This window comes from Tachyglossus aculeatus, chromosome 4 (assembly GCF_015852505.1).
Source record: "Tachyglossus aculeatus isolate mTacAcu1 chromosome 4, mTacAcu1.pri, whole genome shotgun sequence".
Taxonomy (NCBI): Eukaryota; Metazoa; Chordata; class Mammalia; order Monotremata; family Tachyglossidae; genus Tachyglossus; species Tachyglossus aculeatus.
The window spans coordinates 47,872,267-47,899,071 of NC_052069.1; the positions used below are offsets into that span (position 1 = coordinate 47,872,267).

The 26,805-nt window shown below is 41.9% G+C and overlaps 1 protein-coding gene across 3 annotated transcripts in view; it reads left to right on the forward strand.

Annotated features, from left to right (window-relative positions):
- Positions 1–26,301, forward strand: part of FNBP1L (formin binding protein 1 like) — a 133,088-nt gene extending 106,787 nt beyond the window's left edge. The window contains exons 10-16 of one of the 3 annotated variants that reach the window (XM_038744672.1): positions 1,083–1,241; positions 10,231–10,245; positions 15,472–15,581; positions 16,542–16,674; positions 17,098–17,192; positions 21,268–21,416; positions 22,690–26,301. In XM_038744672.1, coding sequence (XP_038600600.1) covers positions 1,083–1,241; positions 10,231–10,245; positions 15,472–15,581; positions 16,542–16,674; positions 17,098–17,192; positions 21,268–21,416; positions 22,690–22,868 — 840 coding nt within the window. In that variant the 3' untranslated portion in view covers positions 22,869–26,301. The remainder of the gene's footprint in view (positions 1–1,082; positions 1,242–10,230; positions 10,246–15,471; positions 15,582–16,541; positions 16,675–17,097; positions 17,193–21,267; positions 21,417–22,689) is intronic. The other 2 variants (XM_038744671.1, XM_038744670.1) reach the window with 2 other exon arrangements.
- Positions 26,302–26,805: the final 504 nt, after the last annotated feature.

Sequence of the window (26,805 nt, forward strand, 5' to 3'; positions counted from 1 at the left end):
TGGAGGCAGGATTGATATAGCTAGTTTCTTTGCCTTTACTACATTCATCAGTAATTGTAACATGATTATTCTAACATTATTTCTGATCTTTGGACATAGGTGTAGGCAAGGAAGTAAAAGTCAATTGAAGTTTAAATTATAGCAAAGACATAATTGAAATGAAGGGAAATGTGAATGAAATGTAAACACCCTTCATTTCCAAATAACTTTCCCAGCAAATAGGAGGGAGGGTGTTGTTCATTTTGCTCATCATAGATGGGCCCCACAGTAGAATGAAGTGCAGTGGAAAACTGGTTTAGATCATTTTTACCAAGAATCTGATAAGCAAAGTGGGAGAGTTTATGAAAAAGACTATGGTTTTATGAAACCATATGGGTTTGTGAACCCCTCCCCCCAATTTAAGTTCACCAAACATTTACTTGACTTAGCCTTATTTTCTGTTAATTTGAAAAATGGGCGAAATGAGTGAATTTAGATGAAAACTAAAAGGAAAATGCTGAGTGAAGTTATAAATATAAATAGAATTATTTTCCTTGACCATTATGGTTATAATTATAATAGCAGCAATCTTAGTGAGCCCCAAGTATGGAAGTAAGTGTCCATAAATATACATAGAATGAATATGATCAAAAAATCCCCAATCATCATCAGTCATCATCAGTCGTATTTATTGAGCGCTTACTGTGTGCAGAGCACTGTACTAAGCGCTTGGGAAGTACAACTTGGCAACATATAGATGATGTTTCTATGGCTGGAAATAAAAAAGAATAAAACTTAGAAATAATGGATTTTTCCATTAGGGCATGTAGGAAGTATTGTACTTGAATATCCAATATTATCTGTGAATTTTGTGAATTTAATGATTAAGTGGAATGATGCTTTTTTTAACAAAGTGCACTGACCTCTGAAAGACTTAGTTCTGAACGAGATTTAACTAAATCTTTTGTTGAAATATCTTTGCATATTCCTGTGAGAGAGAAGCGTTGGAAATCATGTTACCAGAGGATAGCATTTTTTTTTTTAAGAAGCAAAACCACTCTTCACATTCGGCTTATTGATTCCTTTCTTTATTTCCACATTAGCCACAGTCCCCTCCTCTTACCCCTCCTAGTTTATTCATATCCAGTTCACCTAATGGGTCCCAGTTTCTCACACTCTCCATTGAACCAGTGCATTATTGTATGAGTGAAATAAAAACAGGGAAGCCCAGAATTCCTTCTTTCAGAAGCCTCAAAAGAGGGGTAAGTCTGATAATGGGTGAAAATGCATGATGGCCTACTGTGTGTGTGGTGTGACATTTAATACTCTCCACCCTCATTATAAGGCTCTCTAATCCACATAAAAATATCCCACTATCTAGTATAGCCACTTCCATATAAAGACCTCCTCTTTATAACATTCAAAATGCTTAATTCCAAAGGATGGTGTTATAAAGAGGGTGCTGGGTACTGTTATCTATTTTAATCATTTTTTTTTGTATCTTTCACTGTGTGTATGTATTTTACATTTTTTCAGATTTGCAGTAATTTATCATTGGCTTTAGAGCTCTCCCCCTCTGCCTGTTGTGCTCTTGTTTCGCTTCAGCATTTACCGAAGCCGAAAGCAAAATTTTCTGGAGTGAATTTTAACGTTTTTAACGGATTCCTCAATAAATCGTGGTTAATTTGCATTTGCTTCCTTGAAGATTTTTTAAAAAAATCTTTCCATTATAAATTATTTCGGAAATTTATCGGGAAATTGCATTTACTAATTTGCAACCCCACGTTCTGCAAATGAAATGCAGTATCAAAACAGTAAAATTGGAAAAAGTTGAGTAGTTTCCAGGAACGTTTATTTGTACTAGTGATAAATGAACTGGCATGATTTCATTATGTCAGTGAAGCATAGTCTGCTCTGTTTATGTATAAGTTCAAGGGCTTATCTGTATGGCAACAATAATAATAATTGTGGTATTTGTTAAAGTGCTTACTGTGTATGCCAAGAGGGTAGATACAGGTTACTCTGGCCTGACAGAGTCCCTGTCCCACATGGGGCTCACAATTAGACTGTTAGAGAGAACATTTAGAGTGTTGGAATTAAATACCGTTATAACATTCATTTCAGGTGGATTCATTAATATTAAAAACAAATCATCGTCTCGTATCAGTGGCTTCATGATACGATTTAGATTGGTCAAAGTACGGTGACGTCAGGACATTTGTTCAGTAACTGCAATAAACCACGGCTCAGTGGCAGATTTTTACCTTTTGGCCCTTCCCACCTCACTTTTCCTGTGTCTCTACCAGCTGGATATAACGTAAATTTTCTAAATGTGGTGCAAGATTGTTAGAGCGCTTATTCCTCCATTGAAACTAGGATTGAGTCTGAAAGAAAGGTTTATTTAAAAAAATACAGAATGTATATTAAAGGTACAAGTGCTAACAGCCTCATTATCATCCCAGTGAAAGTGGAACATGTTCGTTTTGCCGCGAAACAGCTTGGAAAGGCTGAAAAGCGTTAGGTTGATGTTGCAAAGACAGGCCTTGGCTAGGGAATCTGCATGACTAATAGAAGTTTACTGGTTTACTGGGCAGTAATAACTGCTGCTTAGGGTGACTAGGTAGCTAGATTTGTGTTTCGCCCTCATTTGGTGGGCGAGGAAGAATTTATGATTTAGAGAAGTTCCCTTCTGCTCAATTGTAGTCAAAGCTCAGGTGGTACCAAGGGAGGGACTTGGGTTTATAGTTTTAGTAAACATTTATTTTTCTCTCCCACGCCCTTGACAAGTAGCTCCAGCCCTGGATTCCCATTCTGTCGAATCTCTTCCAAACTAGTCGCCCGGGGGTTGCCTTGAGGCTAACCCGGGTGGTGGAAAGTACTGGAAAACCTAAACTCCGGCATGCCACATTTTGGGTGGGATCGGAGTTGGGGTCATCGTCCTGTAGCTCCTAAACATTGCCTTTACTTGCCTGGGCCAAGCCTTGGTCTTATTATCTTGGCACCAGAGCTTATGTGCTCCCTGCAAATTCGGCCCAAGACAGATTTTCCACTAGGAAATTCCTTTCCGGAAGTGTGTCTATCCTGAACACTCTGTCGGTGGTCCGGTGAATCTGTTGCCCTAACGAAGTGCTAGTATGGCTTAGTGGATAGAGCATGGGCGTGGAAGTCAGAAGGTCATGGGTTCAAATTCCGGCTCCGCCAATTGTCAGCTGTGTGACTGTGGGCAAGTCACTTCACTTCTCTGAGCCTCAGTTCCCTCATCTGTAAAATGGAGATTAAGACTGTGAGCCCCCCGTGGGAAACCGGATCATTTCGTAACCTCCCCAGCACTTAGAACAGTGCTTTGCACATAGTAAGCGCTTAATAAATGCCATCATTATTATTATTATTCTAATTCTGTATCAGCCACCTGTCTGCTGTGTGGCCTTCAGCAAGCCACTTCACTTCTTTATGCCTCAGTTACTTCAACTGGGGATGAAGAATGTGAGTCCTATGTGGGACGGGGACTGTGTCCAACTGGATTTGCTTGTATCCACCTCAGTGCTTAGTACAGTGCCTAGCACATAGTAAGCGCTTAACAAATACCATAATTGCTAATTATTATTATTTATTATTATAAACTCCTCCCTCATCCTTTCTAATCCCAAGTCCTCTATAATTTAGTCTGATATTTTACTTTGCTGGGGATTTGCAGATTTTCCATTAGGAAATTCCTTTCCGTTAGTGTGCCTATCCTGAACACTCTGTCGGTGGGCCGGAGAATCTGTCACCCTAACGAGGTGCTAGTATGGCGTAGTGGATAGAGCACGGGTGTGGGAGTAACATCCTTAATGTGCAGGGCAGTGCTGGTGAGGAGCCACCAAAGATTCAGAGAAGCAGCGTGGCTCGGTGGAAAGAGCCCGGGCTTTGGAGTCAGAGGTCATGGGTTCAAATCCCGGCTCTGCCACTTGTCAGCTTTGTGGCTTTGGGTAAGTCAGTTAACTTCTCTGGGCCTCAGTTCTCTCATCTGTAAAATGGGGATTAAGACTGTGAGCCCCCCATGGGACAACCTCATCACCTTGTGACCTCCCCAGCGCTTAGAACAGTGCTTTGCACATAGTAAGCGCTTAATAAATGCTATCATTATTATTATTATTATTCAGCAAAGTCCTGATTTTCTGGCTCGTCCTCCAGCTCTCTCGACCCGTAAATCCTGAACAGTGAAAAATGCTTCTAATGGCTTTGGGCGGGGAATTTTCGTTTTGACACGAACATGCCACCCTGTCACTGTTGAGGGGATGTGGAGGTGGGGAAGATGGTCACCCTCTGCAGCAAAAGCCGGAAACCTCTCCAATCCAGGGCGCACCACCAAGCTGTGCTTCAGGAAAATGATTTTTAAAGCTCTGTGTATCATAGAGATATAGCGGCATGGCTCAGTGGAAAGAGCACGGGCTTTGGAGTCAGAGGTCATGGGTTCAAACCCCGGCTCCGCCAATTGTCAGCTGTGTGACTTTGGGCAAGTCACTTCACTTCTCTGTGCCTCCGTTACCTCATCTGTAAAATGGGGATTAAGACTGTGAGCCCCCCGTGGGGCAACCTGATCACCTTGTAACCTCCCCAGCGCTTAGAACAGTGCTTTGCACATAGTAAGTGCTTAATAAATGCCATTATTATTATATAGATTGGGGTGGGAGGCAGAGGTTGGGAGATCAGTGAGGGGGCTGATGCAGTAGTGTAGCCTCAGTGAGATTAGAGTTTGTTCCAGAGTGGTAATCAGTGGAATTTGAGTGCTTATTGTGTGCAGAGCACTGTTCTAAACACTCAAGAGTACAATGGAAAAGAGGTGGTGGGCACATTCCCTGCCCACAAAGAACTCACAGTCTAGAGGAGGAGCAAAGAGTCTAGAGGAGGAGTTTACAATCAGAGGGTAGCAATTTGGGTGGGGAGAATGGGGTGCAACTGGGAGATCTTATGCTGGAAGAACTGGCAAGACTCATAATAGTCTTGGTATGAGAGATGAACCAGATGGAAGAGGGAAGGATAATGCCAAGGTCGTGGGCTTCTGAGGTGGGGAGGGTGCTGTTGTTATCAGTTGATAACTGGTATCAAGAAGAACCAAGCCTACCTCGCAAGCCATAGGTTCCCTATCCCTGCTGTAGAGGATGTGGAAAAATCACTCCTAAATTTAATGAGAGGTCTAGCAAGCACTTTAAGAAATCTTACGTCGTGCAGTTCTTGTTACATCTCCGGCATAGCCTTATTAGGTCCTAACTAAAGTACTCTAATCATTTTGGAATTCCATGTATTGCTGAGCAATGTGGAGGATTTAGAGAGAATTAGGCCTATGAGTGAATATCAAAGGCTTTTTCCAGAAGAATAGAAGATGGAAGGGGATATAATCATGTGTTTCCTTCCCAGTAAACACATTTGAGGATGAGAGTTTTATAACAGCAAAATTAGTCTGTAGTTTTAAAGAGACTGTATCTAGATCAACAGATTGTGTTATTTTCAAATAATGCTGTAGGTAGTTTCATTGGTCTTGTGAAAGCAGACCTGGAAAACTATTCCAAATTCAAGAGCACTTTACAAGCCAGCTTCGTTCCCTTGCTCCCTGCCATAATCGTAGTAGTTGTAGTAGTATTTACTGAGCACCTACTGGGCACAGTGGACTGTATTAAGCACTTGGAAAATTAAAAGAAGGAAGTGACATATGCCCTGCCAACCCTGTTCAGGGTATTTCCAAACATTTTCAATCAGCTGAAGACCCTCATGGGTAAATAACACCGTATTTGATATTTAAAACTGAGCATTTGAGGGCTTAGAATAAAACCCCATAAATACCCAATTTAAAAGGCTCCCGGTTCTGGAACTAGATGGTCTCATTTGTACTTTGTTTACAACCACAGGCTCTAGACTTAGAAGGCCTAGATCTGGATGCTGTCCCCTTCAGAGTGCTTATTACAGTGCTCTGCACACAGCAAGTGCTCATTAAATATGATTGATTCAGAAATCTGCTCTCTTTGCTAGAAAGTGGGTGCCCATCGAATATGTGTTATTAAAAGTGTTTGTTCCAACTGTGGTGAGAGAGGAGGATAACTGGAAACCAACTTCAGAGAGAGGCTGGAAATGTAGTCCAGTTTATATACTCAGAGCAGCCTGCAAAAATGATTTTCTTCTTCTTTGTTTTTTCAGGAAGAGTACTTTACATGATGCCTTCATTATGATAAAAATTTTAAAATAGCAAGGAACTGCAATTTAAAACAGAATATGAGCAAATCATACTAAGGGTGTTTGTGGTCCAGAACAGAGCCAGACTGGGGCTTCCAGAAGGACAGATTATCATAGCATTTGGGTGAAGGGAATTTGAGAGGCAGATTTTGTTTTTTCACTGCGTCTCTGAACCAGTCTCTGACCCAAGAATCTAGGTAGGCAGGAGAGGAATGAGGAAAAAATAAAAGAAACCCTGGGAGCCTTGAAAACTGACATAGCTGACAAATCCGCCAGGATTTTCCTGGTCCCAGGGGATCCTAGTGCTGTGGATTCCAGTGCTGTTGCTTCTGGCTATCAGGACCACCACCTCTGCACTGAATATCTGAATGAATTTTCATTCATTCATTCGTTCAATTGTATTTATTGAGTGCTTACTGTGTGCAGAGCACTGTACTAAGCGCTTGGAAAGTACACTTTGGCAACAGAGAGAAAATCCTTACCCGACAATGGGCTCATAGTCTAGAAGGGGGAGACAGACAACAAAACGAAACAAGTAGACAGGCATCAATAGCATCAAAATAGATCAATCTGAATTTGCATACATAGCATCCCACCTTGGGTGTGTTTGGTTTTTTTAGTACATAGAACATTGGAAACTGAAGTTTAATCAAATTGATCAAACTGCCTTCAGTTATCAAATATAAGAAACTCTTCTTAAGACTCGTTTCCACACCACATTAAAGTGTTCATTTATGTAATCCCTTTCAAATTTCCACAGCAGTGAGTACAATTTAATTTGTTTAATGGAAGCTAAATTTGAACTCTACCGTGGATATTTTAAGGTTTTTCATAATCTGAGTAATGACTTGTTTCAGATTTGTTTAGAAACAAACCTATTAAAGTTAAAATAGTTGTAACTTAAAGCATCTTAATATTTTAAAATTACTCTCTAGAAACAGTCTGTTTTATTACCTTGAGCATCCCTTTGAAAGATCATAATATTTTTATGACAACTGGAAAACCAAATATACATAATTTTAAATTAAACTCTCCAGGAAATCACTATGCAATATAAACAAGAATCAAGTAGACTGCACATCTTGTTTTCCTACGCCACATGTAATATTACTCTAGGGGCATTTTTAGAAAACCTCAAAAATTCACATTTCACTTTTTTCCTACTATGTTTCTTGCCCAAGTCATCATTAGCAACTTTGTAAAAGGAAACACATCTGTTTTAGTCATTGGCACATACGCTGTTTACATTTATATACACTGATGTTTTGTTGTGATTAATCTGCAAGACAATGGAGAGTGAATGTCATGCTATGCTGTAATTTTACAAGTCTATGATAATGATGATGGTATTTGTTAAGCGCTTACTATGTGCAAAGCACTGTTCTAAGCACTGGGGAGGTTACAAGGTGATCAGGTTGTCCCACGTGGGGCTCATAATATTCATCCCCATTTTACAGATGAGGTAACTGAGGCACAGAGAAGTTAAGTGACTTGCCCAGAGTCACACAGCTGACAACTGGTGGAGCTGGGATTTGAACCCATGAACTCTGATTCCAAAGCCCGTGCTCTTTCCACTGAGCCATGCTGCTTCTCTAATATAATAGAGAATATATTATATTATATATAGTATAAAATTATAAAATAAAATAATATAAAATAATATAATAATATAATAGAATAAAATAGTCTATAATAGTAATGCTGCAAGGATTTTACCTGATCGCTAGTAACTCCTGTGCATAGGGTCTCAGGAGCAGCGCAAGAGCCAGGGAGAAAGCAGGCCAGAGGAGCTTCAGGGTTTTGTGGTGAGGGGGCGGAAAATAATAAGAATACTAATAATAATGGTATTTAAGCACTTTCAGTGTTTGGGAATCTGCTTATTTTATTCATCGATGAAAAATGCATAGAATTTTCTGACTCCTAACAGATCCATTTCAAAGAGATAATGATGAGTCTCCATTTAGAAGCAAGGCACCAGTCCAAGTACTATCACGTCTGTCTCAGCCTAATGGTGACGGGCTACCAAAAGTCAGTGGGCCTGCTTCTGAGTGCACTCCAGGTGGCTCGACAGCTCCTTATCCATCCAACTGCCACCTCACTGCCGACCCGGACAGCTTCAGTTCTGTCCGCAGAGGCCGGGATAAGGCTAGGAGGAGAATCCAGAGCCATACAGTATTCCCGGGCAACAAGCTGTCGGTGATGTAGACTCTCTGGCTAAACAGGAAGTGTGGCAGGAGGAAACCCTTACCACGCTGTAGACTGTAATTTAAAAAAAATGATAATTGTGGTATTTAAGCTCTTACTATGTGCCAAACACTCTTGTAAGCACTGGGGTAGATAATAATAATAATAACGAAGATGATGATGGCATTTATTAAACACTATGTGCAAAGCACTGTTCTAAGTGCTGGGGAGGTTACAAGGAGATCAGGTTGTCCCACTGGGGGCTCACAGTCTTAATCCCCATTTTACAGGTGAGGGAACTGAGGCCCAGAGAAGTTAAGTGACTTGCCCAAAGTCACACAGCTAATTGGCAGAGTCGGGATTCGAACCCACGACCCCTGACTCCAAAGCCCGCGCTCTTTCCACCGAGCCACACTGCTTCTCTAGTACAAGGTAGATAGATACAAGATACAAGGTAATCAGGTGGGACACAATCCCTGTCCCACATAGGCTTCACTGTCTTAATCCCCATTTTACAGATGAGGTAACAGGCCCAGAGAAGTGACTGACTTGTCAAAGGTCACACAGCAGACGTGCGGTGGAGCTGGGATTAGAACCCACGTCCTCTAAGTCCCAGACCCATGTTCTTTCCACTAGACCATGACTGTAAGCTTGTTTTGGACAAAGGAATGTGTCTACCAACTCTGATGGAGTGTACTCTCCCAAGCGCGTAGTACAGTGTTCTGCACAGAGTAAGCACCCGATTAATACGTTTGATTGATTGATGGGCAGGCGCTGCCGTTCCTCCAGGAACCCAAGCTGGTATTGGCCAAGTGAACCCGGCTGAGTGAACTCACCAAGCCCCTTTCATTAGGAAGAAAATGAGGCTGGTAACATTAGCACTTTAAGAAACAGGAGGGATCTGTCCACTTGTTAGAATATTTTCAATCGGCCATCAGACTCACTTTTTGCGGAACTGCCCCAAAATGCACCCAGGACAATACTAGGACACTTTTTAAAGTACGCCGGAGTTGTTTTTCAAACAGGAGGGTTTCTAGGACATGTTTCCACTCTCCACGGTCAAAACCCTGTTCTATGTGGGTGCTGTTTTGTGTTTTCCAGTAGGAACACATCCTTCTACTTCTAAAAACGGGTAAATCTTTTGCTTAAATTTAGCCTTATCATTTTTTTGTCAAATACACCTATGTGAAAATCGAGCCCAATTTTCAAGTGAAAAAGTCATCCTTTTATGCTTATAAGAAATAGCTAAGCACATATCAAGTTCATTTACTTATTGTTCTGTTAACATAAAATGCAACAATTCCATTTTAGAAATTTCAAGGGGAATTTTTCTTATCCAAATTTCAAGCTTGATCAGCAACTTGAGGTATAGTAAATTAATTTGGCAAATTCAAGATTAATTTACCAGATAAATAGGTCCACACTAGAACCACTTGGCAAAACCCTTACATTTTTTTTTCTTTGTTTCATGGATTACTTTTAAATTTTTTTGTTCCAGCTCACGTCATATTAATAGATGTTTTTGAAAGAATGACTTTAATGCAGTTTTTTCATTAAAAGGGAATTTAAGTATGAAAAATGTGTCATTAAAACAGTTACTAGGTGTTCTTACTTCTGAATTTTGTTAAAATTCCAACATATCTGCCCTTTGTCTTGAATGCTTTGATGGCTAGACATTTGCTTTCCAAAATGTGCTTGAAATCGGGGTTTTTTGGCATATTTGTTTAGATCATGAAAAATGCATCATTTAATTTTGTGAAAGTGTTTTGAGATTTTTAGCAAGAAAAATTGCATCTTCCTGTATTGTGGTTGCAAGTGAATAATTTACCATTTCTTTCTGTTTTCAATTGAACTGTTCAGTGGTCGGTGAAGATGGTAAGCCATGTGCTGATCTGTATAATTTGATGCAGTGTTAAAATAATATCTGTCATATTTATTAAAAGAAAATCAGCGATAAAATATATCTGCACATTTTCACCTTGTATTTGGTTTCTTTCTGTAATTTAATTCATATTCCATGTGAACCGTGTTGGTGTAATTATTATTTGGTGTCAACCCTAACAGTAAATCTTTGTTTATAATCAGCCATTTTAGTGGTTGTATGTATTTAGGTTTCCTGGTGTGTAAAAATTAAGGTTCAGCTGCAGAGTGCCAAGACTTTAAGTTTCGTGGGGGAAAATGAGCAGAATTCAAAACAGGCTCTTTTAAGCAATCCCACAGAGTGACCTATTGCTTTGTCAAATGTGTTTACAATTAACAAACTGATGTCCAGATTTTGTGTGGAAAAAAAAAGGTATTCTTAAATGAAAATTAAAGTAAGTTAGGGCTGATCTTCACAGTTGTACCTTTGTTTATTCCACAGTGAATAGACAGGCCCCCGCGTAGGCCCAAACATTTAGCTGTTTCTGGAGGCCACTATCCAGAGGGGTTGAAAAGTCCAGATTTCTCCAACTGTGGTTATGTTCCCCTTATGCTCACCAGTTGAGCCTCTGTATTTTGGTAGATATGGAAGATATGGTCCCTTAAGAAAAACTTGAAACTTGGGTCAGTGGGATTTATTGAGCACCTGCTGAGTGCAAAAAGTGCAAATGCATTGTACTAAGTGCTTGGAAGAGTACAACAGAAGCAAGACACTCCCATCCTCCTGTCTCTCCCATCCTCCTGTCTCTCCCGTCCTCCTGTCTCTCCCGTCCTCCTGTCTCTCCCGTCCTCCTGTCTCTCCTGTCCTCCTGTCTCTCCCGTCCTCCTGTCTCTCCCCACTTCAATCCATACTTCACGCCGCTGCCTGGATCGTGTTTGTGCAGAAACCCTCTGGGCATGTTACTCCCCTCCTCAAAAATCTCCAGTAGCTACTAATCAACCTATGCATCAGGCAGAAACTCCTCACCCTGGGCTTCAAGGCTGTCCATCCCCTGGCCCCTTCCTACCTCACCTCCCTTCTCTTCTTCTCCAGCCCAGCCCGCACCCTCCGCTCCTCTGCTGCTAATCTCCTCACACTGTACTAAGCACTTGGGAAGTGCAAGTTCCCATCAATGCCCTCCCTCTGCACATCCGCCAAGCTAGCTCTCTTCCTCCCTTCAAAACCCTACTGAGAGCTCACCTCCTCCAGGAGGCCTTCCCAGACTGAACCCCTCCTTCCTCTTTTCTCCTCCCCCTCCGCATCCCCCCGCCTTTCCTCCTTCCCCTCCCCACTGCACCTGTATATATGTATATATGTTTGTACATATTTATTACTTTATTTATTTTACTTGTACATATTGTATTTATTTTATTTTGTTAATATGTTTTGTTGTCTGTCTCCCCCTTCTAGGCTGTGAGCCTGCTGTTGGGTAGGGACCGTCTCTATATGTTGCCAACTTGTACTTCCCAAGCGCTTAGAACAGTGCTCTGCACACAGAGGTCTTCCCTGTCTAAGTCCTCATTTCCCCCATCTACTTCCCCCCCTCTGCATCAACTATGCACTTGACTGGATACACTTTAAGCACTTTGATACTCTCCTCACCCCATAGCAGTTACGTAGATATACATTATTTTTTCCCTTCTCTGTAATTTATTTTAATATCTGTATCCTCTTGTAGATTGTAATCAATCAGTCATATTTATTGAGTGCTTACTGTGTGCAGAGCACTGTACTAAGCGCTTAGGAAGTACAAGTTGGCAACATATAGAGACGGTCCCTACCCAACAGTGGGCTCACAGTCTAGAAGGGGGAGATTGTAAACTTCTTCTAGGCAGGGATTGTATCTACGAAGCAACGTGGCATAGTGGAAAGAGCCCAGGCTTGGGAGTCAGAGGTCATGGGTTCTAATCCCGACTCTGCCACTTGTCAACTGTGTGACTTTGGGCAAGTCACTTGACTTTTCTGGGCCTCAGTTACCTCATTTGTAAAATGGAGATTGACTGAAATTAAAATTAATCCCCATGTGGGACAACCTGATTACCTGTATCTTCCCCAGTGCTTAGAACATTGCTCGGCACATAGTAAGTGCTTAGCAAATGCCATTATTATTATTATACCTTATCGTACTTTCCTAAGCACTTAGTACAGTATTCTGCACACAATAACTAGCGTTCAGTAACTAATATTGATTGATTTGAAGACGCAGGTTCCTTGCCCTCAAGGAGTTTACAATATAATCGATCAGGCAAACAAAGAAAAAAATCATTCACAGTGGGGTTAGGAAAAAGAACAAAATAGGCAGTAGTGTGAGTATGTCAGGATGAAATAGCTGAATAAATAATTGAACACACAAATACATTTTGTAGATATGTCTAAATAGCTAGCAGCATTTGATTCACAAGTGTTATTTATTCACAGCACAAGTGCGTAACTAGAGTTAAAACTCTTAAGTACTTGAACTTGAGTTAAAGTAAATAGAATGAGTGAACAAAATGAACGTTAACTATGCTTGGGTAAACAGTGCGGCAAAACAGGTACTATTCCTGAGTAATTAAAATAACATTTAAGAGAAAAAAGTAATTTTTCTTAAAATGAACATATCTTCATGTTACCAAAGCTTTAGTAACTGTTTACTTGCACTTAAGGTTTCTGCAACCCTAGGTTTTTGAATATCAAATGATCTTAATAATTCCATTGGAACCTTTACTAGAATTTGGGGGTGAATTTAAGATTAATGGACCATGTAGATTGTTTTCTTTGATATTCTGAAGGAGCAAGCAGTAGGAAATAGCCCTCTCAGCAGGGGTGAGCCAGAGAGAAGTAACAATTGCTTTAAGAATATAGTTTTTAATTGCATCTAATTTACTAGATGGATCATTCAGTATTCCTTTTGATAATGATCACAACTAGTTGGATAAAGAGAAATAGTTTGGTAGGCCTTTAGCTTTATCGTGCCATCCAGAGCTATGTGCAAGTATTACTTATTTTATTTCATGAAAGGCTATTTCTGCAAGGTAAGTAGTTGATTTCTCCGCAAAACCTATGCCCTTTTACAGTATAGGTGTACTGGGCTTATCCCTGGAGGGACTTTTTAGAGAAGTAAATGAAAGCGAATGTGTAAAGCCAATGTAGACTCCTGTGGAGAAAGCAGGCTTAGATTCCAACTCCCTTCCTAGGTGTGCGTGTGAGTGTGGCGCATGCAAGCATCTGGATTTGGTTAAGTTCCTGTGCTTACAAACTTTTGATCCAAACCAACTCTGGCCTGAACTGGTTCCAGGGATTGTGTCTGACCCGGATCCCGTCACTATTAGAAGAGGCCCCGGGCCTCCACTCCCAGGAGAGATGTGGCTGATGCATATTGCGTGGTTCCGTGGAGCCCGTAGGGCAGTAATACAAGCTGGGAGATGCCCCAGCCTCCACATCCTGGCTCCACTAACCCTAAACAATTCATAGCAGGGATAGTGCAGGGGTTAGTTTTAGTCGGGTCTGATCCCACTGCCAGGATTAGGGCTGGTGGGTCTGTATCATGCTTGTAAAGGGCTCTAATCCGCCCACGCATAATCGCTCACCTCTGTTCTGACCCTGATTTCCTCCTTCTAGACTGTGAGCCCATTGTTGGGTAGGGACTGTCTCTATATGTCGCCAACTTGTACTTCCCAAGCGCTTGGTACAGTGCTCTGCACACAGTAAGCGCTCAATAAATACGATTAAATGAATGAATGAATGAATTTTGGTCCTCCCATCCCTGCTCTAGGATGCCTGCCTTGCTGCTGTCATTGTTCTGCTGCTACTGCCTCAGTAGTTATTATCACTGCCCCCCAACCTTGCCACTCCGGTGACTTTAATGAAGGCCTTTACCCTGCTTCTGCCAGGCCAGGGAGCTTAGTGCTACAGTAGCAATAGGACACTTTGTGGAGCAGGTTATGTAAAGCAAGGAAAAGGGTGTAGAAACATCATTAATGGAAGTCAGTAAAGGAGCAATGAGCTTGGGGGAAATACTTCTTGATCCATGGGAAGCAGGTATTTATAAATCACTCCCATGCACTATAAATTTGGAGGTGTTTACAAAATTCCCCATAAAAGTGAATCTGCCTAAGAAATCCATTTAAAGTATTAAAAAAGCCCCTGTATTTAAGGTTTGAGCGACTCTCACTATGCTCGTCAGTTTCATTTCTTGGCTTGGCTATAGTTTTAGAAGAGGGTTTAAAGGTGGTTCATGTTTTGTGTATCCATTTTGTTTTTGTTTACGTAACAAAGTCCTTTGTAATCATTTTGACGTAAGTCTTGAAATGAAGCTGCATTTAGAATGTCAAAATTTAAATCGATACTGCAAATTTACTAGGTCTGCTGATAGCTCTGTGTAGTACATTCTCTGATGAAAAAGTGAATCAAATATTTCCTCAGTATGGACAGCCCTCATACTTTATGGCAGAGCTGATCCCTAAAACTGGGTCACGCCAAAACATAAAGTTGGAACCAATTTTTTCCTAGGAACAGTGTTATAGAATGAGGAAGTGATTCCTGAGTCAAGGCCAGATACTCTTATTTTTACTGAAATAACTCCAAATGATGTAGTCCATCAATTATAAATGAGTAACAGAGCTACATCAGTGTATTTATATTGTCAGAGAGGTACCACGATAGGTAGATGCTTTGAACTTCATCAAATGGAAAATGAACAGGTCGACACTCCTTGGTGACTTCTGGGAGATCAGGTCACCTCTCCCCACTCCCCGGGATCTTCCTGCCACTCTCTGTTTCTCTCCACCATTGTGACTTTTAAAATGATTTTCCCACAGCTCCAGTGTACTCCCCTCCCACCTCGTCCCTTTCCCTCCCCCACTGAACACACAAGGGCTACTACTGCACGGTTGAAACCAGAGTGTGGTAGACGTGAAGCAGGGTGTCATTTAAGGAACGTTACAAGTACCGTTCATCTCCGCTCTTAGCGTCTGGAGTAGAGGATTTTCTTTTACCTCTAGATATCCAAAAATTAGTTCCGAATATTTAGGCTAGGGTGTGTTGTAGAGTAATTTGTGTTCAGTCTTGTGATTTTATCATCGTTCGGTTGATGAGTGTTTAAAGGAATATCAGTTTGCTTAGATAATGCAGAACGGATGTCTTTTGGCAACGGTAACATCAAGATTAAAAATTCAAGTGCATTTTCAGAAGATTTAATAATGAGAGCATCTTCCTTTTAGGGTCCAGCACTAGAAGATTTCAGCCATCTGCCACCAGAGCAGAGACGTAAGAAACTGCAGCAACGAATCGATGAACTTAACAGAGAGCTACAGAAGGAATCAGACCAAAAGTATGTATTCTAGATTCATTCATTGTCGTATTTATTGAGCGCTTACTGTGTGCAAAGCACTGCACTCAGTGCTTGGGAGAGTACAATTACTGTCTCCCCCTTTTAGACTGTGAGCCCACTTTTGGGTAGGGACTGTCTCTATATGTTGCCAACTTGTACTTCCCAAGCGCGTAGTACAGTGCTCTGCACACAGTAAGCGCTCAATAAATACGATTGATTGGTTGATTACAGTATAACAATAAAGAGGCACATTCCCTGCCCACAACGAGCTTATTGTTGCTCTTCATATTCCAATTCACCTACTCGTCTTTGTGATATGTAAATATTTTCATTATTCCTACTTGTATTTTCTTATCCATGTCTCTATCTGCAAAGAGCTCATCCATAACAATTGCAAGTTTACTTAGAATTCAGGGAGGAAGACATTTCTGTCAGAAAATGTTGTGCTTAAAGTATGATTTTTGTAGTTTAATCATTTGGCCATCACTCATTCATTCATTCAATCGTATTTATTGAGCACTTACTTTGTGCAGAGCACTGTGCTAAGCGCTTGGGAAGTACAAGTTGGCAACATCTAGAGACAGTCCCTACCCAACAACGGGCTCACAGTCTAGAAGGGGGACAACAAAACAAAACATGTGGACAAGTGTCAAGACGTCAGAACAAATAGAATTAAAGCTAAATGCACATCATTAACAAAATGAATAAAATAGTAAATATGTATAGGCAAAATAAGTAGAGTAATAAATCTGTACAAACATATATATAGGTGCTGTGGGGAGGGGAAGGAGGTAGGGCCGGGGGGATGGGGAGGAGAAAATCTCTTCAGGTTGCCATCTGGAGCTCTCTGGAAAGTGTCTTGCGTTTGTCCCATAATTTTACTAGAAATGTTGGACAGTATGATGTCAGTTGTTGCGTGTTCTGCATCCCTAGCTTCACTTGTTATGTTCTGATCTGCAGAGATGCGCTCAACAAAATGAAAGATGTATATGAGAAAAATCCACAAATGGGGGATCCATGCAGTTTGCAACCCAAATTAGCTGAGACGATGAGCAACATTGACCGCCTGCGCATGGAAATACACAAGAATGAGGTTAATATCTACTAAAATCCTCTTTGGAAAGTGTTATTGCCCAAGGCCAGGTTTGTCTGTAAGATTTTGTGAGTTGTAATTTCCTCTAGAAATTTTTTGCAGTGTCAGTGCCGACTGAAGGCGTAGCCTCATGTAGAACAGTGGCTTACTTGTTTGCTATAATGGCCTGCTTTTAAAGTTATGTTAAATCAAATGTCACCATTTGTAAAGCCCACAAATTATTTCAAACACATTTATACCCCATCCTTCCAGCGTTTCAGCACCATATTAACTTTATTGAAGCAAATTGCTTGAGAAATGACTTCTGTTCTCAAGAATTCAAGAGTTCAGAAATAACTAAATTACCGTTTTTTGCCTATTTGTGAATGTTGGGGTTTGGGGATGCTTATTAATGCAAACTGTTTTATCCATTGAACCCTTCAGGCCTGGCTCTCTGAGGTTGAAGCCAAAACAGGTGGAAGAGGAGACCGAAGGCACAGCAGCGAAATAAATCATCTTGTAACCCAAGGGCGAGAGAGGTCATTATTTTACCTAAGCTTTCTTCTTCTAGGAGGTTTCTTTCTATTAATCGATATAGCTCTTCATTCTTCTTCTCCCCTCCCCTCGTCTATCACTTTTGTTGCGTTTTTATAAGCCAACTGCCCCATGAGTGTTGCTGATATTCCAAATCCTAAGTATTTTGGTTAGAGATTTCGAAAACTCAGGATGGTTAATGGCTCGATAATTGTGGTTTCTCTACTTCAGCCATCACTCCTGTCTCCTTCCTACCCACCAAGCATTTATTTATTCATTCATTAATAGTAATAGTCGTATTTATTGAGCGCTTACTGTGTGCACAGCACTGTACTAAATGTTTGGGAGAGTACAATACAACGTACTAATGGCCTAGTTGGAAGAGCCTGTACCTGGGCGTCAGAGGACCTAAATTCTAATCTTGGCTCTGCCACTTGTCTGCTCTGTGACCTTGGGAAAGTCACTTCACTTCTCTTTGCCTCAGTTCCCTCATCTGTCAAATGGGGAGTAAGATTGTGAGCCCCAAGTGGGACAGGGACTGTGTCCAACCTGATTAGCTTGTATTTACTCCAGTGCTTTGTACAGTGCCTGGCTCATAGTAAGCGCTTAACAAATGCCATTTTAAAAAAAAACCCTGGTATTTATTAAGCAGTCACTGCTGAGCACTGTACTAAGCTTTAGGAATAAAACACAGGTGAGGGTTAGACATGTTCCCTGGCATCATCATCATCATCATTATTATTATAGTTATTTATAATAATCTATTAGAATGGTCTTTAAGTGTTGAATTTGTGCAAAGCTTTGCACATTTTGAATAACAGTATTTTAGCGCCTATTAGTGCAAAGCGTTTGGGAAATACACCATGGAGAAGTGACACATTCCTTGGCCACAAGGAGCTTACACTGTAATTCATTCAGTCGTGTTTATTGAGCGCTTACTGTGTGCAGAGCACTGTACTAAGCGCTTCGCACTGTAATGGAAAGTGCTTTACGGAAAAAGGTACAAGAACATTGGTGCAGACACACAGGAAAAGGAAACAGTGAGGCACTTTCAGCCAGAAAAGCAGTTGAGCAGCAAAAGTGCCCGTATATTTCCTGGATCATTAAAAAGTAGTATTTGATCCGAGTTCCTGAATCCTGCTGGATTCAAGCTCCGCCTTATTTTTTTTTTTATGGTATTTAAGCCACTTACTATGATTCAGGTGCTGTGTTAAGCACTGGGGTAGGTACAGGATAACCAGATTGGACACAATCCCTGTCTCATGTTGGGCACCCAGTCTTAATCTCCATTTTGCAGGTTAGGTAATTGAAGCTCAGAGAAGTTAAGTGACTTCAAGGTCACACAGCAGACAAGTGCAGAGCCAGGATTAGAACCTAGCGCCCAGCCTTAACCCCCATTTTGCAGGCTAGGTAATTGAAGCTCAGAGAAGTTAAGTGACTCGCCCAAGGTCACACAGCAGACAAGTGCAGAGCCAGGATTAGAACCTAGCGCCCAGTCTTAACCCCCATTTTGCAGGCTAGGTAATTGAAGCTCAGAGAAGTTAAGTGACTTGCCCAAGGTCACACAGCAGACAAGTGCAGAGCCAGGATTAGAACCTAGGTTCTGTTAATTCCCAGACCTGGGCTCTAGCCACTAGGCCATGCTGCTTCTCCTAAGCGCTTGAGGCTTCTGTTGTTTCTCGCCAAGAGAAATACTTGCAGAAAGCAAAAGAATCGGGATAGGAAAGCCTTCCATTACACAATCATAAAAATGTGAAGAGCATTCCCGTACACCCACGGAATGCTGTGTCCCGTAACAATGTGCCCTGTGTTAGGGAATTACAAAGGAAGTTATTAATCAGGTCTCTCCCCTGAAGTCACTGAAGGGTGACTTTTGTTTTCTTGGCCGTTTGGTGAGGGGTGATTTCAGGCCACGTTGCCCCAAAGAAAAGTACCTGTGATTGGTAAGACCAGACACTTGTGGAATCAATTGGTGAGGGCTCTGTTACATGGGTGAAATTCAAGAAGGTTTCTGGAAAACAAAGAAAGCTTTCTGAGTCCGTTTCAAGCCAGCTATTCCCTCACTTTTTATCTTCAGCAGTGGGTCCACCCTGGGTTAGCCTTTTGCAGCGTGGCCTTGTGGATAGAGCACATGCCTGGGAGTCAGAAGGACCTGAGTTCTAATTCCGGCTCTGCCACTTAATAATGATGGCATTTTTTAAGCGCTTACTATGTGCAAAGCACTGTTCTAAGTGCTGGGGAGGTTACAAGGTGATCAGGTTGTCCCATGAGGGGCTCACAGTCTTAATCCCCATTTTCCAGATGAGGGAGCTGAGGCACAGAGAAGTTAAGTGACTTGCCCAAAGTCCCACAGCTGACAACTGGCGGAGCCTGGATTTGAACCCATGACCTCTGACTCCAAAGCCCGGGCTCTTTCCATTGAGCCACGCTGGTACTATTGTCTGCTCTGTGACTTTTGGCAAGTCACTTCACTTCTCTGTGCCTCATCTGGAAAATGGGGATTAAGACTGTGAGCCCTGTGCGGGACAGGGACTGTGTCCAACCCAGTTACCTTGTATCTACTTCAGCACATAGTAATAATTATAATAATGGCATTTATTGAGTGCTTACTATGTGCAAAATACTGCTCTAAGCGCTGGGGAGGTTACAGGGTTATCAGGTTGTCCCATGGGGCGCTCACAGTCTTAATCCCCATTTTACAGATGAGGGAACTGAGGCCCAGAGAAGTTAAGTGACTTGCCCAGGGTCATACAGCTGACAATTGGCAGAGCTGGGATTTGAACCCATAGTACAGTTCATGGCACGTAGTAAGCACTTATTGTTATTAATATTATTTCACATCAGTTGTGTACTGATTTTTCCAGGCAACTACGTATAACTGCTGAAAGTGCAGTTATGGTACATTTGTTACAACAGTGAACTTTAGACAGTTACAGGTAGTTCTTAAGTAACGCTCATTATCCGCTCTTCTCCCACTTGGATTTGCTCCCTTTATTCACCCTTCCCTCAGCCCCACAGCACTTATGTTCATATCCACAATTTACATATATAAACATCTGTCTCCCTCTCTAGACTGTAAGCTCCTTGTGGGCAGGGACCGTGTCTACCGACTCTTGTTATTTTATACTCTCCCAAACGCTTAGTGCAGTGCTCTGCACCCAGTAAGTGGTCAGTAAATACCATTGATCGATGGATCGATTGATGCAATACTAGGAAAGTGCAGGCAGCCCCTGTGCCTGAGGTAGCTGGAAGTAGTTAATGAATGTGCCGGTTGATTGAAATGAGAGCTGGCTTTTATATTGCCATGGAAAATGTGGTTAAAGAAGCAGCGTGGCTCAGTGGAAAGAGCACAGGCTTTGGAGTCAGGTCATGGGTTCAAATCCCGGCTCCGCCAACTGTCAGCTGTGTGACTTTGGGCAAGTCACTTCTCTGTGCCTCAGTTACCTCATCTGTAAAAATAATAATAATAATGATGGCATTTATTAAGCACTTACTATGTGCAAAGCACTGTTCTAAGCACTGGGGACGTTACAAGGTGATCAGGTTGTCCCACGGGGGGCTCACAGTCTTAGTCCCCATTTTACAGATGAGGTAACTGAGGCACAGAGAAGTTAAGTGACTTGCCCAAAGTCACACAGCTGACAAGTGGCAGAGCTGGGGTTTGAACCCATGACCTCTGACTCCAAACCCCGGGCTCTTTTCCACTGAGCCACGCTGCTTCTCAATGGGAATTAAGACTGTGAGCCCCCCGTGGGACAACCTGATCTCCTTGTAACCTCCCCAATGCTTAGAACAGTGCTTTGCACATAGTAAGCCCTTAATAAATGCCATCAGTAGTAGTAGTACTCCAAACTTAATACTTTGGTGGCCGAATTGGTAGTTGGGGAAATGAGCATGGATTCTCTGGTTGGAGGGGAAACTTGAATTTCTTAGGACAGGCAAGTTATCTCTTTTGTCCACACCCTGATGTTCTTTATTTTTGCTGCATTTTCCTTCCATTTCCAGGGCGTGGTAATCGTAAGATTTTTGTGTTTTTCCCCCATCGAAACATTCATTAGAAGACTTTTTATTTTATTTTAGCCCTGAGGGAAGCTATACAGATGATGCAAACCAGGAAGTCCGAGGACCAGCGCAGCAGCCTAGCCAGCCTAATGAGTTTGATGATGAATTTGAAGATGATGACCCCCTGCCTGCTATTGGACACTGCAAAGCTATCTATCCTTTTGATGGTATGGCCCATCCATGTTAGGCTGACTTTTATTAAAAACTGATATGAGAAAACCACCTCATCACAGAGAAATGGGGCGGGAAAGCTAGGGAAAGTATAGTTTAAGCTTCTCAGCAAGGGGGCTATCCATCTGAATCCTAGAATGCTTGAGGGCTCAAAGGGAATGTGAAATAAGCGTGCTCCCTGGTATGGAAGACTTTCTATGTAAAATAAGCTAGAGCAACTGAGGATCACGGAGAAGGTGGGCTGATTGTTGTGTCTGGATAATCCCAATTCTGGGCCGTTTTGCAAATTTTTCTAAAACTGCCGGGGAACCTTTCAAAAATTCTAGAATTGAGAAGCGCCATTGGCCTCGTGGGTAGAGCCCCAGTCATGGAGTCAGAAGGACGTGAGTTCTGATCTCAACTCCACCACTTGTCTGTTTTGTAACCTTGGGCAAGTCACTTCACTTCTTTGGGCCTCAGTTACCTCATCTGTAAAATGGGGATTAATACTGTGAACCCCACATGGGACATGGACTGTGCCCAACTGGATGAGCCCGTATCTACCCCAGTGCTTAGTACAGTGCCTGGCACGTACCAGTTAAAAAAAAAAATTGTTCCAGCTAAATCAGGGCGTATACTCACTCTACTTAAACACAGTTAGTAAAGTGTCTTTTCAGGGTGAATGCTACCTCTGAACGATGTTTTGAGTGTTAAAATGGACTTATTTCTAATCTTCATTGACAAGTGTACCTATTTTAGTGGTCGGACTGGAGTGGAAAATACCAAAAGTTAGTACCTCCGTCCCAATCATGCTGAATAGTGAAAACAACGTGGACGATCATTCAGTGTTATGAAAATGATCACGTTATTGGTCTGCAAATTCTGGTCCATACATTTTCCCCACAGATCTTACCACTTGAGAAGTCCAAGCTTATTGACAGGACAATATATAAAGCTGATCTAATTAGGTCTTTTGGCCTGATTATGCGAAATCACCAGCAGGATTGGTTAAGACCTCAGGTGGAAGCTTGTGCTTTTTGGAGGGGGACAGGGGCATTGGAGGGGTGTGTGTGTGTGTGTGTGTAATCGCATGCACATGCCATGGCTTCCAGCATGTTTATATGGTTTAAAATTTGAAAGAAAATATTTGGTTGTAAGTGGTTATTCCTAATAATAAGATGTCTGTTGGAACTGTGCCTAAACCACAAACATTTACGCCAGTGCTTAGTATAGTGCCTGGCACATACTAAGCGCCTAACAAATACCATAATTCTTATTATTGTCGTCTAGGGCATAACGAAGGCACTCTAGCAATGAAGGAAGGGGAAGTGTTATACATCATCGAGGAGGACAAAGGAGATGGGTGGACAAGAGCTCGAAGACAGAATGGAGAAGAAGGCTACGTACCCACATCATACATAGATGTAACCCTAGAGAAAAACAGTAAAGGTGCAGTAACCTATATCTAAACTCTAAACTGGTGTACTCCTTCCCAATATTCCACAGGAACGAGGACGGTATATGCTCATAGGCAGGCATGCACAAACCCACACAAACACACACACAACCCCCCACCCCCAGTGGGATGGAAAACATCAGGAGAGATAAGGGCATCCAAGGTTTATTGTTCACCAGGGGAGCTCAGTTCAGGCTTCGTGCTTTGGGGATGTGCATGCCGCAACAGGAAAATGTCCGCGTAACGTTTATTTTATGATTTGAATGGACTTTGGAGCCTGACCAAATGCCTTTGGCTGTATTTCCTGCGTGTGTCCTTAGGAGGAATTTTGAGTTTTTTCAGCTTCGTAAATCGTAAAGTGCGATGCACTGGGAAGGTCTCTACGTGTTCAAAGTTTTTTTTTTAATTCCCTTTTGCTTCAGTAAACACTCTGTACAGTTGATTAACAAAATAAGATTACTTTGAAACTCTTAGCTACTGCTAATTTTCTCATTAGCATTCATCCAGTTTGAATGGCAGCTGATTAATTTGGCCAAATAAAATGCTCAAAATTTCTATATCTGGTAAATAGTTTGTAACTTTTATTTTTAAAGAGGAAAACATGTAGTTTTCCAAAGAACAGAAACACAGTCTGTTCACGAGAAATGAGGAGATTCAAACTTTTTTTTTTTCCGTTTTAACCATGTGTTTGCTGGTTGCGAAAGGCTTTATTTGGACATGTGCAGTTATTTTCAAGATTGTTGGGTTTTTAGTAAGGTTTATGTTTTCAGATTCACAAGACTCGTAGGAATATTCTTTGAAAAGTGCTTCTTGCCCTATTCATTGATGATTGTGTTAGCATTTGTGAGCTATAAATTAGAAGATACTTAGTGAGTTGCTTTTGGGAAAGATTAGAAAAATTGGGAGGAGTCATTAAATGGTTTTAAAAAGCCAAGCAAACCCTCCCCTCTGAATTTAACTGCTATGCAATGAGGATTGAGTATGAAAGAAATGCTTTTGAGCTGAGAGGATGATGTTCACAAAGTAGAATATGGCTCACTTTTACAGGTTTTTCAGGAGTTACATTTGGGGGATTTTCTAGGGACATTTGGGGCAGACAGTTCAAAATGAATGCCCTGCTCTGTCCTCTCCAAAGACTTTCAATAACACTGTTCTTTTCTTTTTCCCCTTGGACTGCAGGTTCCTGAAGAGGGTTTCTGAGAAAATGGGCGAGATGTTGAAGGAGGTTACATGCAGCTGCTTTGGGGGAGGGTATTAGACTTGGCAGGATCAGAGAGAGAGAAAGAAATGAGAGAGAGAGAGAGAAGTGAGTTGCATGAATGCATGCAGACATACATTATTATTTTTCACTAACCTCATTAGCATTTCCATTCGTAGTTAAAGAATGTATTACCGATCCCTGAATATCCCCCCCCATCAGAATTCGTCGTGTAAATGGAAAAAGTCAATTGCCTCTATTTTTTGCTTGGGCACCGATTTTTCTCTTCCCTTTCTGTCAGTCAGAAAGGTCGCAGAGCTGATGCCCGTTTGTCCGAACGGGAGCGTCTTCATCCCAACTCTGTGTTCACTGGCTCTCGATAAGGGCCCTGTCATTTTGTCAGCATCTGCCTGTGCCGCCTTTGGCTTTGCCCTAACTTATTGTTGCATGCCTAGAATGACCGGGCTAGATTTGTGTCAGGCATATATCTGTGTAACCTCTTGTTTGTTTCCAGTGCTTTTGTCTCGTTTTACATTAGTAGCCAAAAGCCACTTCTTTCCACCATCTCCAGCACTAATGTCTTCATCCCAGTGTTCCCGTATGCTGCTAAAACTTTCCCACTGCGACCATCCTTACATTCCAATTTGGGCGTTTTCTAAAGAAGTGGTGTGAACCTCTTAAGTATTTATGTTGCTTGCGAAAGGATATCCATCTCGGCCCTAGTCTCCAACAAGGTCCAGAGGACTCTCTGGAACACGATCCATCTTCAGCACCTCGCTCTGAGAAGAACCTAGTAACGAGCACTGAAAACCCGGCACGGTAACCCGCAGGAGATACACCATCGCCAGACCGACGACTGTTTTTCAAAAGTCAGCTGCCCACTATTCAGATGCTGCCTTAAACTTCGAGTGCCTCCGCCTAGTGATTGCCAGCACTGCCACCTGACTGTATCCCACAAAGGGCTTTTATGTGTCGGTTCAACGTGACCTCCTTCAACTCCGCCAGGCTGAGGTGTGTCTTTTCGAGTCCTGCCGCGTGTGATGGGGCATTGTGACCTCTGTGCAGCGGAACTAAAGACGTGTATCCGTCCCTTTTAGTTCACTGAATGTTTTAACGGGATTCCGAGGGCAAATCGTCTCCCTCCGTCGTCTTATCACTCTGGGGTTTATAATTCCTCCGACGGTAGTCCATTTCCAAGTGATGCTTTCGTTTGGACCAGTTGCAAATCGAGTGAAACTTTGTCATGATCTGTGTGCACTTTTACTTGTAGAATGGAAGCTTCGATATGTTTATGTGTCTAATTATTGCCGTCTGGAGGGCCGCCCCTGTTACTTACGTTGTGATTCTGTTGATGGACCGCACTGGGATTAAGTTGTCGTAGGGAGATAGTGGGAGGGGGATTTCTTGTACCCAGCAGACTTCATCAGCCCCGTTCTCGGTGGGTTTCAGGGGAGGAAGAAGGTGGAATGGCCGGTATTTCATTGGATTTGAAGCAATACTTTAAAAGCCACGGATCTCCTTTGAAAAAAAAAAAACCCTTTCTCTTCCAGTGTTATATGAAATTGTACTACCGGTGAAATTCAAACTGAGTGACTATTGTGTGGAAGTTAATTCCTTAATTAAAATTAGTATGCCACCATTATATCGCTGACATAGTGTACTGCCTTTGGGGCTATTAAACTATAAAGTTTAGATTTTTGGATATTGTATACAGGGTTATTTATATAATGTGACATTACTCGATACTGACAAGCTACAAAATGTAGGGGGTTTTTTTTCCTTCCATCTAGTACCTTTTTATTTTCAGATTAGCAATGGGGATGAAGTGTGATCTGGCTGTCTTTGTTTTCTACACAAGGCTTAAAGCGCTTGTGGTCCCCGGCTAGTAGCCCACAGAGGTCAGGGGTTAAGGCTTCCATGTGAGGACTAACTGTTCTTTTCCAGCCACTGTTTGTTTTCCTGAAAGCATGACCCGCTTCCTTCGTGGAGGGGAACTGCTTCCGATGGGATGGTGCAACCTCTATATGGATTATTAAACATAGGAAAGACATTTGTACTTGCACAGGTAGTTAATATCATTATTCTGCAAATCGGAATGTGAGTTGTCTTGAGAAATCTTAAATTTTTTCAGTAATTTTTACTCCTTTTGTGCACCTGTTGATTTCTTAATGGTAATTGCTTTGTTTAAAATAGTGTTCTCTTGTTGAGAATATTTTCATGGAATAAAACAAATCTTTTCATGGGTCAAGCTAGTGTGATATCTTTATCCTCCGTGAACCAGAGGGAAAATCCGGATTTGTGTAGTTTTGATTCTGGTTTCCCAGAAGTGGAGAGTTTCAGCTGCTGCCGAGGGGCTGTGGATCTCACAAGCAAACACCGGTCTTATTCCGTTACGGTACATTTTTGTTAAAAGCCGATCGGCCAAATGATCGGGACCAAGACTGATTCAGAACATGGGCATTTGGTTACGAATTGGGTTTTGGTTTCCTGGGCACTTGTCCAGTTTTGTTTGGGTAGACCAACTCTGTGATTACCTAAGCTATCCTGCTTCAGAGGATGAGTGGTTCAGTATGATGACTATTGTGTGAATGCTCTGGTTTTTGCCGTTCTTGGTGTCCGAGTGGAGAAACCAGAAAATGCCACATCAGGTAGGATGCCTTAGTACAGTGCTCTGCACACAGTAAGCGCTCAATAAATACGATTGATGATGATGCCTAACACCTGCCTTTTGTGAGAGCAGCAGCTCTAGTGG